This window comes from Anarhichas minor, unplaced genomic scaffold, assembly GCF_050575085.1.
Source record: "Anarhichas minor isolate MPS153535 unplaced genomic scaffold, ASM5057508v1 ptg000012l, whole genome shotgun sequence".
In the NCBI taxonomy this organism is placed as follows: Eukaryota; Metazoa; Chordata; class Actinopteri; order Perciformes; family Anarhichadidae; genus Anarhichas; species Anarhichas minor.
In genome coordinates this window covers 1,156,958-1,177,830 of record NW_027466458.1, presented here as the reverse complement: position 1 = coordinate 1,177,830, position 20,873 = coordinate 1,156,958, and the positions used below count along the sequence as shown (strand labels likewise).

Genomic DNA, 20,873 nt, shown 5'->3' with positions numbered 1-20,873 from the left:
ACTCTCAACGGAGATGAGGAAGAAGCAAGACGGCTCATGGTTGGCTACTTCCGTCATCAATTTTGGAAGTGAGAGTTAAACGGGCGCAGTGCCGATCGGGCAGGTGCTAGCAGAGAGTGTAACGTTGAGCCAGAGATAGCGATATTTTACACACCAAAATCTATTAAACTAGATGATGAAAGTTTGATGACATTGATTTTCTGTGTTGCATCATTCGCTGAGTCATGTTGAGAGGCAAAAGAAAATATTTTTTTCTAAAGACGTTTTATGTTTTGCACACCATAGTTTATTTTCTAGGAATGAGGGGAAATTTGTACAAGATACAGGTATGTTTAGACATTATGGTCAGCCATAACAATTGAACGTCCTATATAAATGTCCTATAAATATACAGCCAGGCTGTATATTTACGCTAGAAGCCTACTGTAAAGTCAGCTTAATGAGTCAGAGCATTTGATATTTTAGAAGACGCAGTCCAAGGACAAGAGGTGCTGCAGGTGCCCACGTGGATTTAACTGTGGAAAATATAGTATTGACAGAACAGGGCTCATCTGTATGGAGTGTTGTAAAGCAATCAGATAAATAACCATGACTATAATTAACCATGACTATGACTATGACCATGGTCATGACTATGACTATGACTATGACTATGACTATGACCATGACCATGATCATGACCATCACTATGATCATGACTATGACCATCACTATGGTTGTGGTTGCAGCCTTGGCCAAAATTCTGATCTGAAGAATGTCCTTGACTTAGCCCAAAGCTATGTGCAGAGCCATGTCCATGAGCATTGAGAGGTGGTGTGGGACCGGACAAGGCACTGGTTGATTTCGGCCAGCCTTTGTAAACATCGGCTCTATTGGCAGTGCCAACGCTGGGCAACGGAGCGTAAGCCTGGACCGGGTAGGACCCAGGCGTTGGATTGATCCGTGGAAGGAGGGTCTTCCTCCTCTCCTCTGTGGAAGCGGGGACAAACTTCACTCCTCTGATGCTCCTCAACAACCTAAAAGGCATCGTCTTCTCCAGAGCGCCAGCCCTGGCCTCTGACATGTTCAGAAGAGACAGCCAGCCTTTCCCGTACATCCACCCGACCAGGATGCCGATGATGTTACAGGGGAGCACACTGTGAGGAACGAGGGCCGTGGTGATTATGAGGAGCACCCAAGGGAGAGCCATGGCGGGGAAACTGACTCCACACAGGAACCCTTTGGTCATTTTTGTGTGCATGGTAGTCAGAGCCACGCATGCCAGGGTCACAGGAACCAACCCCTCGGTGTGACTCTGGCTGCCACTGTCACTTTGCAGAAGATCCAGGAAGCTGTAAAACAAGCCCGTGGTGGTCGACAGCAGGAAGAACAAGAACAGGAAGCGCACGGTTCCAACACCTTTCTCCAGACTGCCGCTGAGAAACACCAAGGCGGTAATGTTCAGGAGAAGCTGGGCGGAGGTTTTGTGGTAAAAGGGGTACGTCAGCAGCCTGTGGAGGTGTCCGTTCTGAAACACAGTGGCCCCGACACTGAAAACCCCCTGAGTGAAGTTGAAATATGTTTGGATGCCGAACAAAACGCACGATAAAAGTACCACAATTAGAATCCCGCTCGTGAGGACAGGAACCACGTCTTTGAAAACTTGAAGGATCATTTTAAAGTTCTCAGTTCGTATCATCTTGCAGAATAACTCAGGACATCCGCTGCTGATAAGCGAAGGCAAAAGTTTACCTGAGGTTCAATTGTCCCCACACTTCCTAAACAGGAAGTGGCATTACTGTCATGTCCAGACTGCTTTGCTGTGAGTCGATGTCTCCTGTTCTCTGGGGCTGATTTAGGACATGATGGATTACTAAAAGGTTTACAGTCAGCAATTGACGTTTAATGTGTTCAGTCGCGGCTCTCAAAAGTAAGCGCTTGGCTAGCTTAGGTTAGTTAGTTGACGAACCAAGCTAGCCGGAAGGCTTAAAATATCACTTCTGGTCAAACATTTCAAAATAAAACGTGCAGTGACGAATAGTGGCGCATTTTGAGTAAAAGTTCAACTTAATTGCGGAGCAAATTAAAGAATCTAAGCTGTATGTAAGTCAGGACTGCAAACAAAAGATACACATACCATGTGGGGTTAAAAGATAGTTTGAATGTAACTTATTCCAAAGATCATGTTGTATTTTTAAGAAGAATTTGCGCAACTTCCGGTTTTGTTTATTTTATTTTTTTATAATTATTTTTTATTTCCGCGTCACTAAATACATTTACTCAAGTGCTGTACTTGCTGATCATTTTAGGTATTTTAATTCTACTTGAGTATTTCCAATTTGTTCTACGTTATACTTCCCACCCACTACAATTCAGAGTGAAATGTTGTACTTTTTACTAAACAATCAATAGTATAATCCAATACTATATATATACTATAATACCACACTAAAATAGCCATACTTTTGATACTTAAAAGGTAAACTTTATTGATAATAATGAATACTTTGTTGATATACTTAGTGCTTTAATTAAGTACAATCTAGAGTGCAGGACCAAAGAAACCAAACAACACATTTTCCTATTTAAGTGAAACACAAACACGATATTCTGCTACAAAAGCTTCCTTTAGTAAATTGTATTTTTGTTTAAAAAAAATAATAATTTAGAATAAACTTAAGCACGTCTGTCCCATTTCCGGTGTCGTACGGCTACTGCGGCGGATGTTGATGTTTTGCTCCGGAGCTGGCTGAACGATGTGAACTGTATCGTCTCCGGGACGGGTTGATATTGTTTCGTGGTTGTCTTTGCGGTTCTACTTGTAAAATTTTCTCGGTAAAGTTTCGCTGTTCGTCGGCATCGTGTCTGTCCCGGTGTCTCTCCCGGGAAGCGCGAGGCCGAGTCGTGCGATGATGGAGGACTTTGACGAGATCTACGAAGAGGAGGAGGAGGAGGAAGAGGAGGACGAGGACAGGGCCGCGGAGGAGCAGCTCCTCAAGTACGCTCCGGACCCGGTGGTGGTGCGAGGGTCTGGCCACGTCACTGTGTAAGTGACTGACAACACTTACGGGCACCGAGAGAGGAGCTTACCGTTAAATCACCAGCAGGTCTTTGTGGATACACTGTCCGCTAGTTAGGTTAGCTGGTGACCTAGCGTAGTCAGCTAGCCACTAAGTTAGCAGCGAGCTAACTCTGGCGAGGAGTGGCTGATTAAATTGAGCTTTCGTTTTCGCTGAAGTAGTTACACGACCTGATATGTAATTATGTACATTGTCTGTACTGTTTCTACCACGTAGTATGATTTGTTCAGCGGTGTTGTTCAAGTTGGTTTGCTGGTGTTCTTGCTGTTTTAATGTTAAGATAGTTTATCCCGTCTTTTGTTCCACTCTTTCGGGACTTGAACATGGAATCGGACATTGTTCTCCACTGAGCCCAGGTAGTAGATTTTAAAGGGTCCAGATTTTAACCGTGAACTGGTAACGTTACTTCTGCCCTGTAATTAATAGCCTACTCTGAAATAAACGTACAGACAGGCAAAAATATGAACACAAAGTTGTTGTGGCAGCAGGAGCTGAAGTTGTTGTCTAGTCTAGTCGGGTATGGAGGAGCACACAGATGTGCTGGTGCACTCAAATTGATAGCGTTGAGTTATCCCATTGTTTCCCTTCACCACTTCCTGTCAAAGTTTTGGTACTTCATTGAATTGTCTAAACTCCTCGTGGCTGAGTAATGCAATAAACAGAGAAATGTATAATAAGAAGCTGTGGACAATCACTTCTAGTTTGATTTCAAGTCTAGAGTACATGGATATATATATATATATATATATATATATAGATATGTATATATGTATATGTATATGTACTGGGGGTTTGGGGCATCTCAACACAACTATGTATCATCTTTGACATCCTCATAATATGTAATAAGGAATATCTGATGTTTTTTTCTGTTTCTATATTATAATAATGTGTCTGTGTTATGGGTACATCTCAGGAAAATGATCTTGATGCATATTGGAATAGCAATAGTTTACCCCAGATACCTGCTGGACTTAGCGGCCTGAAATGTAAAGCCTGTTTGTTCTTCACACAGTACATGTCTGCGTATGTATAACAGTCTCCTGTCTTTACCCCCCCCCCCCCCCACACACACACAGGTTTGGGCTTAGTAACAAATTTGAGTCAGAATTTCCTTCAGCACTAACAGGAAAGGTGAGTGTCTTGTTGTTCATTAATGCATATTAACTATGGCAAAATGTCACTACAAGATTGACCTTATATTTTGTTGTATTTTCTCTGTTGGCACAAACAATGGCGCATTTGTTTATCTGATCACCAACACAGACCTCGGATTAGATTAGTGTACAATTACAAGACCATTACATGTTAATATACAAACTATACCACGTGTGTTCACTTCCTCAGGTGGCACCAGAGGAATTCAAAGCCAGCATCAACCGTGTCAACAGCTGCCTGAGGAAGACTCTGCCGGTGAACGTGCGGTGGCTCCTGTGTGGCTGCCTCTGCTGCTGTTGCACGTTGGGCTTCAGTTTGTGGCCTGTCATCTGCCTCAGCAAGAGGGTGAGATACCCGTCTCAGTACATCCAGATCAAGCAGGGAGTCAGCAAAAGGTTATTGTGTTGTCATCTAATATCACTGTTGCCTTCCAGACAAGACGATCTTTAGAGAAACTTCTGGAGTGGGAGAACTGCAGACTTTACCACAAGGTGAGCATGAATGGATATGTGTGTAATAATACTCTACTCTGTTAGGACACGGTGTTAAATAACTATCTGACCTCTGTTTTGCAGTTGTGTTTGCATTGGAGACTAAGCAAAAGGAAGTGTGAAACCAACAACATGATGGAATACGTAAGTATCAGTTGCGGTTAGATGATGATGTACAATACAAAGAAGGCTGGTTTGAGTAGTCGATCAATGAGTTTGGTGGCTTGTCAGACACCAACACACGCTGCACAGGGCTTTTGCAATACTACGAGGAAAGATGTCTAATGTCGTGGTCTCATTAAGAATGAATGAGGAGCCTGTGTTTTTGTCCACACAGTGCTAATGTTGATTTGAACACTTGACATCAGGATGGGGAATAACCTGTTAATCACAGTGTGTTTTGTTTATCCCAAAAAAAAAAAATCCTTGATGAAAATCCTCAATTTAAATAGTATATATATATATATATACTTTAAAAAATATTATTAAATCAACTTTCTTTAATGAATAGAACTTAGTCAGTGCGCATTGAAATGTCGATTTAGAATTCAAATGTCAACATTATGAATGAAGCTTCGACATCGCCGTAAGCAATGGATCAATACCACCTGAGACACTACGGTGATGGCTACTTTGGTAGGAAGGTTGCAGCAAATTCTCTACCACTATAAAAATCTGTCCGTCGTCTCTCAGTAACAGCTTTCTCTCTCTCGTCTCCTGCAGGTAATCCTAATACAGTTCTTACCTAAGATCCCCATCTTCAGACCGGACTAGCCCGACTGCGGCTGACCTTCGACCTCCACTGCTGCCCAGCTCCGTCGCAGAACCACGATGGCGGTCAAGCTCCTGAATAAATATCCCAATGTTTTCGTTTACAGGGTAGCATCGAACCTCCCTCTTCTCTCTTTGACCCGTTCTCCCACACATACCACACTTGTTTACCCCCAACCCTTGTTTTTGGAGTGAATTCACCATTGAAACGCGACCTATCGGAGCGAGCTGGGGCACTTGTTAAGCCTTGCTAACCAGCACCAGCCAGTGGGATGTTGGGCTGGGTGTGGGGGGGGTGGGGGACCAGCCACATGCAGCGTTATGGATTTTGGAACTGAAGCTGGAAAGTGGACTCCTAAATGGAGTCCTCTGAGCTACGACTGGAAATTGTGTCACTTGTATGTTCCCCAACCTAAGCACATGGCACAGTCAGACCATGATAACACAAACACTTTCACATCTTACCGACTGTCTCACCGGCCAACTTCACCTGCAAAAAAATACACCCCAGTGCTTTTGTAACAGTCGGTTCGGTGCTCTAGATCCTTTCCCAAAGGCAGCATAACACCAGAACTCCGAAGGGAACCTTTCATCCAAACGGACTCTGTAGCGGACAGACTGGTCTTACAGTTTTGTAGCATGTTGGGGCGAGTGGCCGGAACAGCTGAACTCCATAATGTCACTCTTTCTTATCAAATACCCGACTTCCTCTGGCCTCTTTCCACATCTCTGCACACTTCACGGTGCATCCCCCCCCCCTAACCCAGTGACAATCACACGCTCTTGACTGTACTCTCTGTAGTATGAATGGGTCTTTGTGCCACATGATTTACCTGGAACAATTTGTCTTCAACGTGTGTGTGTGTGTGTGTGTGTGTGTGTGTGTGTCTCTCTCCAGGTGATGGTCTGGCTGCCTAGCAACTGCTTCTCAGTCGCAGTGGAACAAGTAAGCTGGAAAGAAAGCCACTAGTGATTAAGAGGAGACACCTTTATTTTGTTCCTTTTTCTTTTTAGTATCATGTTTTGTTTACTATTTTGGTGAAAAAGAGGCAATCAATGCTTTTCACCTTTCACTGTATTTGTGTGTGTGTGTGTGTTTCTGAGCGAGAGAGAGAAACCTAAGCAAAACAAAAAGACAAATCGGACACGAAGAGATACTCTTTAGGATTCTTTTATTCGACGCATCTCTTTGCCATAACCTTTGTTACTTTTGTAGTAATTTATAAATGAGTGCATATTATCTGTGCATTCATGAAATGGACCTGCATTTTTTATTTTTTTTTTGCAAATGTATGTCATGGTTGTTTCCTTTTTGTCTTCATGGTCATGTGTCAACACTAAAGCACACAATCGCTCCTTAAATCCCACACATGGCCTCTCTTCCTTATCTGCTGACCGTGGGCTTACTTATGGAAGTGTTTCAAGTTAAGGATAAGGCTTCTTCTGACAAAGCTCCCCTGTCGTAGATGCATTCAGAGGTCTGGGGTGACCAACAGTGTTGGGTCCTCTTTATTAGCTGTTAGGTAATACCAGGGTTTTGTATCATGAAGTAGGATTACTGGGGTTACCTTCATAACTGCACTAAAACAAGACCACTCCCAAATCAGGAGTGTGGACTGCAGCACTAATCAGTGTTTCTGTATTAATAATGAAAAAATGATGTCCTCACAGAAAAGGCTCGGCAGTAAGACACAGTTAGCGACGAGCTGGTGAACCTAGTGGAGCGTTTAGCAGCCAAAGAGGCAGACGTTTCCCTCAGGAGCTGGTGGAGACCAAAAACGGAGCTAAAAGGAAAGAGAGTCTTGGACTCATCAGGTGGCCAGAAGCTTTTCTAACGAGTTGTTCATGAGTTCGGTTACCTAGCTATCTAACAATCCTGCTCCATAAAGGCCTAAAGATTATTTCTTAAAACTGTCGACATGTTCTAGAACGCATCATAAAGCACATCTCTGTTTAGTGAAACACAACCATCTGCCAGCAAAAAGAGGTGATGGCATATATTTAGCTTTTCCTCACTCGGCACACCTCCATGATTTATATATATATTTTTTAAAACATCCAGAGACTGAGATTGAACAAAGCCACTTTGTTTTAGGTCACACAGCTCCAGTGATTGTATGGGTCACACTCAGGGGATTATACTTCTAACAACCACACGTAGTATTGGGAAATCTCACTGTCGGGTATGTTCCAAAGTCACAACACGAGGGGGCAAGAATACAGCGCGGATCACACATTACTTGAATAATTGTAAAATGATAATGAAAAATGCCCCGAAAAAACAGCCAACCAACCATTATGTGGTCTTTGTGTTGGTTTACATGGTTAAAGACCCAAATTCACTTGATTACCACTGGGCTGCCTATTGGTTCATCAGTCGCTTTTCCATATTTTAAATCATGGTCTATTCCATGTAAATCAAGAAGTAAGGCCACATGAAGATATTTGTGGTGTGTGTGTGCGTGTATGTGCACGGTGTGTGCAGATGCAAATGTTCTTCGTAGATCTCAGACTGTGATTGAACCCTGCACAGAAAACGAGTCCTTTTTTTATATAATCTTGAGTGGTCAGTGTGTTTGTGTGTGCGAGGGAGAGAGATATACATGTACATATGACTCATGTGCAGGTGTGCAGATGTACAGTAATAAACTACCAATAAATAAGGCTATGAGCATCTTCCTCTTTGTGTGTTTGTTTTCCTGCTTGTTGACATAAAGTCTGTATGAGGACTATCGGTCATTCGAGGTCACGGGGAATCTAGGAGCACTGGATTTTAATTATTGGTAAGAGATGGAAGGTAGTTGTGCATACCACTTTAAAAGCTGTGCGAGAAATCACATAAAAGCTTGCTCAAACCCGACAAGAGGGAGGTTGGTTTCAGCTCAAACCTCAGGAGGCTGAACCGAGTGGTGAAACAGGAAAAGTACCGGCTGCCCTCTGTGGAGGAAATAATGCCAAGGCTTGCCACGTCAAAGGTATTCACATCATTGGATGCAGCAAGCTGGTTCTACCAGATCCTGGACAGCAGGAGGCTCGCTACTTCTATTACCCCATGTGAGAGGTACGCCTCCCGCCGACTCCCATTTGGGATAAGGAGAGCAAAATGTCTGAAACCTTGACGGGACTTGAAGGTACAGAGGTCTACGTAGACGATATACTCGTATATAGAGCAACTGAGGATATCCAGGACCTGCACCTTCCTCTTCTTGAGGGGCATTTGTGAAATAAACTAGGAATAAAAAGTCTTGTTTTTTTGAAATATAACAAGAAAACAATGCAGTTGCACTTTTTTATTTATTTATTGTTCCACACTTTCTCGTAGCAAAATGACAAAACTAATCAGTTCACAAACATATCAAAAAAAGCATCCAGGAGTTTTGCCACTCGATGTCCCATCTTGGCCTCTAACAAAGAGTTGAGGGCGCTGATCCCCTCTGAGGGCGAGATGTTGTCTGGGCAGATTTCTGTTTTCATACACATTCAAAATGAGACAAATCAGCTCTGCACGGCATCGTGGAGGCACAGTGTGTGTGGAGACAAACAGTTGTAGTCATTCTCACCGTAGTCCGCGTTTATCATTATGGGCGACGGCATGTGGAGACATTCTGCTTGCATCCTGAACGTCTCCACAACAGCAGGTGAGACGCTCTGATTCCTGCCTGGAAATAAAGACGTCAGAGTTGAATTGGAAGAATAATATTCAGGTCAATGCAGGGTTTGGTGACCGATAAGCAAGTTTCTTACTAAAAAGCAGAAAGCTGGTGAAAGTATCTTTGCCAGAGACAACTTTTTCATAGGCAACCAGACAGTGGGAGCAGTCAGTCGGCAGGTACACTTCCTTGAGGTAGAACGGTTGCTCTGTGAAAAACACACACACACACACACACACACACACACACACACAGGGAATAGTGTGTTTTCAATCCAGGTTTCCACTCTTAACGCATCTCTCTGGTACATTGTGGCTCTTCTGCGCTCACCGATCAACATCGTGCTGTTTTCAAAGTTCACGTTGTATGTTAAGCCGGAACATTCGCCAAATCTGTGAAGGGAAAAGTAAAACATGATACCATGATAGACTCTTTAGTAAGCCAGAATCATACAAGGAATTTGTAAGGGACACTGCAATAGTTTAAGACATCATTTAAAAGATTTACAATAATATATGGTCAACAAACAAACAAGAGTATGTTAAAACAAGTATAATATTAAAGTGTCAGGTGTATATTAATGGAGAAAAGATTTGCAAGGGTGTGTCACTGTAAGACATTGTCCTGGGGATGTAGTGTCTGAGTCAGTGGGGGTCCCGGGCTTTGTTGATGAACCCAACAGCAGAATGAAGCAGGTTCTTTTTATTTGGTAATGTGGTCTGTATTGATGTTTCCCATTTGAGGGTGCTGCTGATGTCTGTGACAAGAGATTTGAATATATAGATATGTAGTGCAATTATATCTCATAAACAAGCTGCATTGTCTAGTTATAAAAAGATAAGTTCCTCTAGCCTTCTGCTGCGACAGTGTGGGTGGGGACTTACACCCTCTGAGTCTGGAGTAGATTGAGGACGTTGCTCTGGGCGGTCGTAGTGACGTCCAGCCAGGCGCTGGTCATCAGGTGGCCCAGGGAGCGGGTTCCTGGGAGGTCAGAGCTCCCCCCGATGTACATCCACCTGCCCAGCATCTGAAGCACACGCAGACACAGAGTATACACACACGTCAATGTTTCTAAACCCGCGGGGGCCGGGACCTCCTGTGGGCTCGTGGGAGATTTCTGAGACGTAGAGTTGTTTGTTATACTAAATCCGATATGTTTTAATTAATACATCAATTAGAGTTCCCTCCATGCTCTGATCCTCAAATGATGCAATATTAAAATGTCTGTAATTTCACGTTTGGTCTGAATAATTTCCTGATAAACTACAAGACATTTTCTCAAAAGAACTACATAATTTGTGTTGTAATTATATAGGGAAATACAGTTCCCAATAATAACAATTTAAAAAAAGATAAAGGAATATTTACCTACTTTTTAATGCCGATTTTATTTTAAAGACGTTCATTTTTGTCTTTATAATTTAACAGCTGTAAGCTTTTATCGCCTGTGGTTAAACGGTTAGACACACTGAAATAGTGTATATACAGATGTTTCGGTCATAGTAACAGGATTCATCAGCATCGAAATACACCTGATGAAAACCAGAGATGTCGTTTTTATTGCCGAGATGGAATTAAACCGAGATACTGAAGATACAAGGTAAAGTAGAAGTGCACTCACGTATTCTTTGCTGACAGTTACGGGTTTCACCAGACCGTCACAGCCGCTCAGAGGAGCAGAGAGTCCCACTGAGAGCAGACTCAGCACCACAACAGCAGCAACGCACTTCTTCATCCTCTTGATGTCTTTCTCTTTCTGTGCCTTCGTGCTCGGGTGAGTCTCTTCTCTGGCTGCCACAGGCCTTATAACAGTGGCTGCATCTCACCAGCGTACATTGACTTTTCTATGAAGTGATGTGAGCAAAGCAAACAGGCAGGGGGGGGGGGGGACTTTGACCTGTTTAGGAAACTCACTGAATCTTGATCCGATCACATGTAACAGTAGAGGCTGTTATGCACAGCACGTGTGCACATATTACCAGTGATGGAGGACATTTTCACATCATTTACTGTCGTAAAAGTAGCAAAACCACTAAAATACTCCGTTAGAAATAAAGGCCCTCCAGTCTCGTGATTCCTTTGTTTCCTACCTCGCCTGCACAGACTTCGGTTTACTTTTAATTCACGTGTGTGTATATTTAGGTGTAAGCGTGTCTTTGTACAGTATGCAGTCAGTGAATGTCGTGGCAAACATAGCCGACATCTTTTGTGCATTCTTTTTGCTGTGCAAACAGTACTCACATCGCACATTGAGTACTTATGAAACTGTTACATTTGAAATTCAGAAAAAAAAACAAGAACTGTAAATTTGTAAGTACTGGCAATGAAATATTTAATATGAAAAATAGAACAGTGATACAGTAATTAATCTGTTTACAAGGTAAATAATGAACTTTTCATACTAAAAGTGTTGTGGATGAAATCACAACAGCTACTGAGTCTGAATGTCATTTGATGGAAAGGAGAAAAAAACTCTTCCAGACCCGAGATCAAATAATATTTGAGCCAGGATGGTAGAAACACTGGGGTCGCAAGTCCAAATCCCCCTCCCCAGCAAAACTATCTGGATTGCAATATTTTCAAATCAAATGTTGATTTGAAGTTCACTTGAACTTTGTCCTCACCTCCTGATAACCTCCGCAGTGCTCTGACGGTTGATCCCACAGAGAATAGTGACCCTTTAAGAATGTGTTGAAATGACACACTTGTAAAGTACAAGTGAACAGCTGCCTGATGTGCACATGTACAGGAAAGACCTTCACCCGTCATATGAAGCCGTGTAGAAAATACCTTTCGCAGCAGCATGGTTACTCATCAAAAACACGTTCCTTTGAAGTCAAATTCAAAGAGAAATGCTGATAATGCATTTCTTGGTGGGGTTATGTTAGAGATCTTTTCCAGACGTTACTCCACTATGGCTTTACATAGCAAGTAGTTGTTTGCTGAGGAATCATTGGACTATTTATTCAAAAAAAAAAAAAAAAAGTCACAAAAAGAAGTGTTATCAAAAGTGTTTTTTTAATCGAACTCAACAAACTGACTCTATAGATGTCTTCATACAGAACAAGAACAAATAAATGAAAAAGAGCTGAATCTGCTGCTCATTGGGACTATACAGTGAAATCTCTGAGCATGACCTAACGGTTACAGCAGTGCTCTGAGAGGAGGGCCGGGGAGAAACGAGAGAGGGGGGGGGAGGGGGGGGGTTTGACGGCTTGTCTGGTGTCAGCTATTGATGGAAAGACGGATGGAGTAAACAGGACGACCACCCTTGTTTACCACCTCCTCTGCTCCATCCGTTCTCCGCTCGGGGTGATGGTGGGGATGAACGGCAGCAGGATGGAGGACAACAGTGATTGATGGAGAGGGGAGTGACAGGACGCATCGATCGCTCTGCCACTTTCTGGTTTTGTTGGTCTGTGCTCATCTTCCCCCGTTCCTTCTTTCTCATCTTGGTGGGAGACACGGCGGGACAGACGGAGACCCAGAGACAGACGGGGAGAGGACAACGCGGGGGCTGGCGATCGCTACTCCATGGCCTCCTGGTTCTCTTGGTCTGCGCTGATCTCCTCGCCGGCCTCTTTGCCCTCCTTGCTCCTCTTGCTCTTCTTGTGTTTGTGCCTCCGGTGGCTGTCGCCCTCCTCGCTCTCGTGCCTCCGCCTGCTACTGCTGCTAATTCAAAGAGAAGGACAAAAGTGTGGAAAGGGCAGAGGAGGTGAGGAGGGGGGAGATTTAGAAGGGAGAGGACAGGGCAGGGAGGGAAGACGATAGGGGGAAGGGAGATAAAAGGTTAGGTGGGAGAGAGGGAGACATGGAGACAAGAAGATCAATGGGTGAAAGAACGAAAAGGTGAAGTGAAATGGAGATGGACAAGAGAGGGTTAGGAAAATAACAGAGACAAAGGTTGGGCCAACCGAAAAACAGGAAGATAGTTTGTCAAAGGACCATTATACCACTTAGCTGCTATCGTGAAAGCGTAACTTATAAATATTGCGTCGCATCCGCATGAAATCAGCTGAATATTCAGCGACGACAACACTGACCTACACAACACCGAAACTCCTCTCTGCAACTCTCTCTCATGTTGTCACATGACACAAGCAGACCGTATTGGATCAAGCAGAAGGTAAAGCTTCTTTTTTTTTCAGTTTTTGTGATGATATCTTGAGCCTGTCAGTGGCAAAACATAACATGACATTACAGCCTGTTTAGTGGAAGTCGTCTGCAGCATTTTCCATATATATATATATATATATATATATATATATATATATATATATATATATATATATATATATATATATATATAGCCAAGCTAACCGTAGCTCTATGAGTTAGCGGACGTGTTAATGTTTCCAGCCGATTTGTTTCAAAACAAGAATATATATATATATATTTTTAAAGGCTGTAGATATTACACTTTATGGCTACGTATGTGATGTCATGCTAAAAGACATGGAAAAGACGTTCTCATATTGCGGTGGAGAGATAGTAGGAGAATAGAATATCAATATAACCCTGTTCAGCCACTTAGACCACAAGCAATTACAAGAGAAAAGGCTAACTGGTGTGTTCTGCTAATGTAATGCTACGAGGTTTCTGGAATTTAAACTTTCCCAAATCCAGTAAAGAGCCGCACAGACCTGCTGACATGAGCCTACACTCCAATAGCATCCAGGATCAACTTCTACTGCCCGGTGGATGTTCCGGTTGCGAGCGTGGCTTCTTCTAACGCATTAATAATCATCGGAGGGAGGGGTTCAGCGAACTGTCTTCTGTCGGAGAGGTTTTGTGTATGTTTACGTACCTGCGAGAGGTCTTGTGGCGTCCCTCCTCCTTCTCTCGGTGCCGTCTCTCTCTGTGTCTTTCCTCCTTCTCTCGGCTCGACCGCTCACGATGCCGCTCCCCATAACCACGCTCCTGGTACTCGCGGTAGCGAAACCGCTCCTCGTCGCTGCGGAAGTCGAAAGAACAAGAGCTTTCTCTTTACTGCGTTATGTTTGCACGCGTACCAAAACAAGCCCGTACTCTGATAGAAACGAGCCTTTTTAAATGACACAATAAATGAATATTCATGAGTGCGTCCCTCTCACCTGGTGTAGCTCATAGCTGAAGGGCTGTGCTCCCTCTCTCTCTCCCGCTCATGTGTCCTCTCTCTGGGCCTCTCTCTCTCCTTCTCTCTCTTGTCCTCTCGACGGGGGTAGTATTCCCAGGGTTTAGAGTTGTCCAACATGGGGGGCCAGGTGAGAGGCCCGCCTCCAGGCATGGGCGGAGGGTATGCGCCTGACAAAGTTCAGAGGAGGGTCCCCAAAGACAGTTATTACTTTGTGCTCAAATGTTTCCTGGAAATGAGACTTTGTTCAAATCCAGTTAGCAATCTGTGATAAACATTGATAAAAACTTTCTGACATGTGTTGTGCTGCTGAGGTTAGAAATCCTGGTTGTGATGTAAAGCATCCTACCTTGAGGGAATGGGTAGGGAGGGACAGGGCGGCCATCATAACCTCCAGGGTGGCCACTGTGGGAAGAGGAGAATGTTACAACACGTTATGGAACATACAGATCTAGAAGAAAGGAATTCATCAATTGGCTATGTAGCCTGAAAACAGATGTTAACGGTGCACGTTTCCCAGATTAATGTTTGTATGGTGAACTATTCAACAAGCTAAGGCGCTGGACAAGTGTTCACGTTAGATTATATGGAGAGTTTAGCAGGAGAGCTAATGTGGTTGTTGTGTAGCCGGCTGCTGTCTGGCTGTAAGTCACTGCGACTGTCTGCTCGCCATGTAACAGAACGATGACATTCCTGCTTTAAAAGGTCAGATTGATTGAAGAACATTTTTATGTAGCTGAACACTTTAAAAAGAAATACATCCCCAGAGTGTTGAGTAAGGGGCCGAATAAAAGTACTTCTTTTCCTAAAAAAATATGATTGTGAATTAATCATTTTAAAACTGTTGACGGGTCCAAAAATGAATGTTTTCTTTATCTCAGTGGAAGATGTATACTGCTTTGTTTCCCACTTCTAACAAAACCCACGAGCCAATAGTATAATTACATTGGTATCACCGGGTAAATGGCTGAGTTTGATGGTGAGCGACAAACTACATTCCAGTAACGTTACCGATCCCGAATGCTCAGCCACAACAGGAGGCTGCCTCTGCCGTGCCTGGCCTCACTGACCCTATCGTCTGACTGCTCTGCATCAGGCTGCAGGACACGCGAATAGTTACTGTGGCCACAAGTGACAACTGACGTTAGCGCGCATTAGCTATCTTAGCTTAATTGTCCGAACAAAAATAACCCATAAAATGAGAATTTGGCGTATTTAAACAAACCCAACAACAACTACCAACAGTTACCTGTCCATAGTGGGGATGATAGCAGGAGGGGGGCCGCTAGGTGGAGGGGGGAAACCAGGAGGAGGAACAGTGATGGGCAACCCTACGAGAGAGAGAACGAGGATGAACACATCGAAAACAATAAAACAGAGCAAATACAGGGTACGATGGGATGGCTGCTTAAAATCCCACAAAGAGACCAGCTGAGAAAGAATAAGATGGCGATGATGATAAACTTACTGGGTGGGGGGATGAGCGGGGGTGCAGCGTTGACGTTGGGTGGCGGAGGGAGGAACGGAGGTGGGGGGATGTTTGGAGGTATGGGTCCAGGAGGGAAGAAGGGGGGAATCTTGGCTGGAGCCGGCTCGGCATCCGACTGCTCGGCGATCACCTGCACAACAGAAAACAGGATGACACGCGCACACTCACAGCTTCTTTCAACTTCAACTCCAGTTTAGTAGAACAAAAAAAAGAAAGAAAAAGTGTCCGTGTTGCTTCTGTGTACCTGGATATTGTTGCCTTCTAGATTGTGTCTGCGTCGCCCTTCAACCCTGCTGATGGTGGCCGTCCCTCCACCGATCACATCTATAGTACCACTCGTTTTCCTGGGAAACAGATATGAAAAATTAAAATCAAGGCACTGGGCATACGCCTCGTCTACAATATGCAATCAGCAATGCACATAATCTAAATACCGAATTCACACCAAAGCCTCAAACAATGCGGCCCTAAATCATTTCCGCTGACTGCACAGTTTTGACAACTAAAGCCCAATACTAGATTTATTTTACTTTTTAGGTTTGGTCATGGATTTCACTTCAGCATCTCAGATCTATTTAATATATACATCCGTGACCCCGAAGAAGACATTTAATTACTCCATAAAATGATGACTTGAGAAAACAAGTTAAAAGAAATACTGAAGTTTCATTTTAAGGAGGAATGGATTGCTTTAAAGAACCTTTAAAAAGGGGTTTTATCTAAACATAGAAAATACTCCAAGAAAGAAAAGTGAGCTCTGGATTAAGCTAAAAATGATGATATTCGGGTGACTTTCTCTAAAGCTAACTTTTAGCTTATCACACATGCACATCACCCACCCCTGAAGAAAGAAAGGTTCAGGTTACCCCCGTGTTTGATCATCAACACATTTCCCATCAGGTCCGTCAAACCTTGCAGGGACAAGGCCGTGCTAACTTACGTATAATAGGACATGTCCTGAGGAGGCGGACCGGGCCACTGAGGGGGAGAGATCCTACCATTTTGAAACAAAGGACAGGGGTAAAGAGGATTAGATCACACACACATACAGCCCATGGGACACTGATAAACCTGGTGGTGACCAGGGGCCGGTATTTACAAACTTGTAATCTGGATCAGAATGATCCGGATTATGAAATCTCACTTTTCTCAGTCGAGGATCAAAATGATCTTCCCTGTGCGAGTATTTCATTTCTCGGTTAGAATGCCGATGGCAACTCCTGAGATGCCAAAAACTGCAGTTCATCAAACGGCCACTTGAGGCCGGCTCCAAAAGCGAGTCAATCCCCACGGACCCCCATGTGAAGATGCACCACGTTACAAGATCAATCAATATACCTCAGCCAAGCGTAAAACATTTTTTACATTTTTTTGACTTTTCACTCAGGTTTTTTAATACTGAACTAGAAGATGTTGATAAAACAGGTGGATGGAAACCCTTTCAGTGGAACATTAGCAGATATGTTAATAAGCACAAGTGTTACCTGGTGAGCTGACTGACAGTGGGCTTGTACAGGCCGATCGGAGATGTGAAGTCTGGCTTTGACGTGTGAACAGGCAAACTGGACATCATGTCCTTGTCATTCCCTGTCCTGCCTTGCTGAACCTAAGACAGAGAATATATGTGTTAATCAAAGTAGAGAGGTTTAAATCGTCTCTTCACAACATTTTAGAAAGAGAGGTGATGAACATGTTTGAAATGAAACTCTAATGTTTACTTTTGTTAATGTTCCTCTGACCTCCAACAAACAGGGTGAAGCATTTCTTATAATGTAAAGTTTCCGGATTAAACCACACAGGAAAGTGCTTTGATTACAACTAAGTGATTAGAGGGAGAGGCTTCTGAAGAAAACTGAGGTTTGAGGGAAATGTAGAGGGCGTTGACAGAAAGAAGAGTAAGCACTGGGCTCTCACAGTGATCTTGCTCGCCACCGAGCCGATAGTAGAGACCTCCAGGCCCATGCGCAGTCTCTTCTGTTTTTCACAATAAGCCTTCCATGTGTCTTCATTGAAGCCGTAGTTAAAGTAGTCTGAAAGATCCGCTCCTACACACACACACACATACAAAACTTGTGAAATACTGTACATGCTAGGCATAACATGTCATCTGGCCCGGGTCTCTGGGCGCCTGTACATCACCAAAGCTCATAACTGAGGTGCCTAAAGAATTGCATATTTTTACTGGGTTTTTCAGCTACACACACACACACACACACACACACACACACACACACACACACACACACACTTACCTGGCTTTCTCCAGGGTTTCTCTTCAAAGGACTCCACTTCCGTCTCCAGCACTGGAACCCCGTTAATGTTACCAGGAGCATCCAGATCCACTCCCTTCATCTTGGAGGCTACGGAAAATAATGATCATCACAACCTGTTAACTGGACATGAACATTTAGTTCAAACTCTTTACTACTCTCCGTGGAGAATATCCATGTTCTCTGTGTTTTGAACTGAATAGTGCAGAAAAGAATAAGCTGGGGTTTGCTTGTTTTTTTAGGTCAAAACAGAAAGCGGTTCAAGAATAGAGAGCAATACCTTGTCCATACGGTCTGGAGCCTGTTGTCTTTATGTTGAGATTGACAGGTGGAGCGCCATAAGTTCTGGGAGGACAAAAATAAATAAAACTCTGTCACAAGGTCTCCTCATATACACTGTATATATATATATATATATATATATATATATATATATATAGATATGTTCCACTTCAAAGCTTTAGCATGCTCAGAGTTTGTTGTGGACCAGACAAAATATTTTAGCCTCATGTCAACAGGCTTATAAAGCACAATCAGAGGAACGACAGTGTTGGCTTTCTGCTGGTCACGGACCAATGTTAACGGGTTTACAGTGTAGAAATTAAAGTGTGGAGAAAGAAATGTCTTAATCAAACCTGCAGTATATCTAAAGCTTCATTAATTTGTGGGAATTCCTTCGATTGCACATTTTTATTTTCATCCATAAAATTCTATCAAAAACACAGAAATCTGAAACACTGCCCTTCATTTTGACATCAGAACGATATTTGAAATGTAAAAAAAAGAGACTAAGAGCGGAGCTTTATGAGCAGGAAGAAACAAAAAAAAGGATTCGTTAGGAACAAGCAAGTTCTCTTTGTTCACGGCGAACATTAAAATATTGAGCTTGTTTAAATCAACCGTGAAACACCACACTTTGACTGAACACCTACGTGTACTGTGGCGCTCCAGTTTTTATGTCTCCAATGGTGACGCGGACATCGTCGTCGTCGTCATCACTGTCGCTGTCGCTGTCAACATCCTCGCCTGCACCTTCGCCCTCACCGTCACCCTCAACTTCGCCTGTGGCCTGACAGAGCAGGGGGGGGAGGGGGAGAGACATGAGCATTTCTCAGAGGGACAGAAAACAACTGTGAGAGCAATGAGAACTGGATGCTGCTCCACAAACTCTGAGCCTAACCGTGAACTCTGAGTTGGGTTTTATTCTGAGTTGAGGGTGACTTGACTGTGATATATTTGAACTGAAAACCCAGAGTTTACCTCATCTCAGGGTTAACTAACTATTTTCACTAAACCTGCCCTGGGAGGTAAGTAAGCACACAAACAAAACAGAACAGAAGCACGGCACACATTGCACTACATACTGTGACTGCGAGCACGCACACCACGGCTACCTACCTCAGAGGCCACTCCATTCCCTGTAGCGTGCGCTGCAGCATCCTCTATTGAAGCATCAGCAGGTGCACTGTAGATAAAATGAAATGTCACTTTCTTTTCAAGCAGAGTCGTCATGTTCTCCCAATTTACAATCGCGATTCAAACGAAGCAGAGGATTTAAAAAGGTACTATTAAATACAAAACAATGACTTAATCCAGTTAATTGTATCTAGTTATTTTTCCCGTGCAGTTATGAATATTTATTTTTCAAAATGAAGTAGTTGTAGATTTGTATACAACAGTAATTTGTACGCGATGAGGAGTCAACAGTCAGTCCATCAGTTCTTATTTCTTGTGAAACCTGTGAAGGCAAACCTCTGGATGTGTGTATACCCTCTGGATGTAAACAGGTGTCTTGTGTTTTTGAATCACTTGCACAAAGCCACGGTGTTTGTGGGTGAACACAGATGACACATACCTGACTGCAGCATTCAGTTTGGCTTCTTCGTCCTCATCTTTGCTCTCAGACTCATCTGAAACAAAAAAATAATACTTATTGTAACCATAACTAGCTCAAGAGCTCCATTCATTAGCTTCTCCTGTTCAACACATAGACACAAACCAAACGAGACCGACATTAGTATTCAGCACATTTCAACTTTCAATACACAACCTGAACATGTGACAGAGAGACATATTTAATCACCTTTTTCTCAAATCATACGGCTGCAACAGGCCGGGAGAAGAAAGCAGGCGCTGCTAGCTTAGCTTACAGGCTAACTGTTGCCTTCTCAAACTAGCCGACAGTGTTATTGGTTAGCAGTTAATTAAAAGAGCGACACACACTCTCACTCTCTCTATCTCTCTCTCTCTCTGTCTGTCTCTCTCTTTCGGTCGAGACGAGTTGTGTTTGCGGACAGCGTGGTCTTTTCTTTACCTCCGTACAGCCATTCCTCCTCCTCATCTCCTGCGCTAGCATCAGTGGTGATCGTTTTGTCCGCTTCCTCCGCAGACATGTTGAGCTAACACGGAGTACTATGAGCTAAACCAACAGCGGCGTCACAAAAAAAACAATATTCAACAAAAGCTTTTCAATGCAGAAATTCACGTACAGTTAATCCCTTCTGCGGGGAAACGCGGTTATGGACAAAAATTATGCCTTCATTAGATTCATCTTCAATCGAGTAGAGCGAGTGAATGGTGTGAACCCGGAAGAGGTTGTTGCCGTCCCGCTAAGGTGAACGTGTCGGTGTAGAAAACACAGCGCCCCCAGGCGGCGGAGACAGGTGGTGCTTATATGTGTATTTTCCACACAATACATTAAAAAATAAATCAAAATCAATTGTGTACTTCTTTTATTGGGGGGGTTATTGTAGTGACGAAATATGAAATCATGGCCCCAGTTCCCTCAAAAGGCTCCTGTCCCAGCCCCGGACTCAGTTTATCAAGGTTTCATAATGGCTTTTTTTGTTGTGGGACTTGACATCATCAAAGG

General features: G+C 43.4%; 3 protein-coding genes across 3 annotated transcripts; 1 reads left to right on the top strand and 2 right to left on the bottom strand.

The window, feature by feature from the left end:
• Window positions 1-263: 263 nt before the first annotated feature.
• On the bottom strand, window positions 264-1,968 carry rhbdd2 (rhomboid domain containing 2). Its single transcript, XM_076090106.1, has one exon. The coding sequence runs from the start codon at window positions 1,676-1,678 to the stop codon at window positions 599-601; it is 1,080 nt and encodes a 359-aa protein (XP_075946221.1). The 5' UTR covers window positions 1,679-1,968; the 3' UTR covers window positions 264-598.
• A 733-nt stretch (window positions 1,969-2,701) lies between these two features.
• Window positions 2,702-8,155, top strand: chic2 (cysteine-rich hydrophobic domain 2). Its single transcript, XM_076090107.1, has 6 exons — window positions 2,702-3,025; window positions 4,139-4,193; window positions 4,407-4,562; window positions 4,652-4,708; window positions 4,793-4,852; window positions 5,432-8,155. The coding sequence occupies exons 1-6, from the start codon at window positions 2,889-2,891 to the stop codon at window positions 5,480-5,482; spliced, it is 516 nt and encodes a 171-aa protein (XP_075946222.1). The 5' UTR covers window positions 2,702-2,888; the 3' UTR covers window positions 5,483-8,155.
• Window positions 8,156-12,521: 4,366 nt separating this feature from the next.
• On the bottom strand, window positions 12,522-20,595 carry fip1l1b (FIP1 like 1b (S. cerevisiae)). Its single transcript, XM_076090105.1, has 16 exons — window positions 20,316-20,595; window positions 19,857-19,911; window positions 19,400-19,466; window positions 18,934-19,070; window positions 18,282-18,346; window positions 17,984-18,091; window positions 17,646-17,776; window positions 17,216-17,337; window positions 16,672-16,725; window positions 15,976-16,075; window positions 15,711-15,861; window positions 15,492-15,573; window positions 14,592-14,647; window positions 14,223-14,412; window positions 13,937-14,083; window positions 12,522-12,798 (listed from the first exon to the last, which is right to left on the bottom strand). Exons 1-16 carry the CDS (start codon window positions 20,392-20,394, stop codon window positions 12,657-12,659), a joined length of 1,686 nt encoding a protein of 561 aa, XP_075946220.1. The 5' UTR covers window positions 20,395-20,595; the 3' UTR covers window positions 12,522-12,656.
• Window positions 20,596-20,873: the final 278 nt, after the last annotated feature.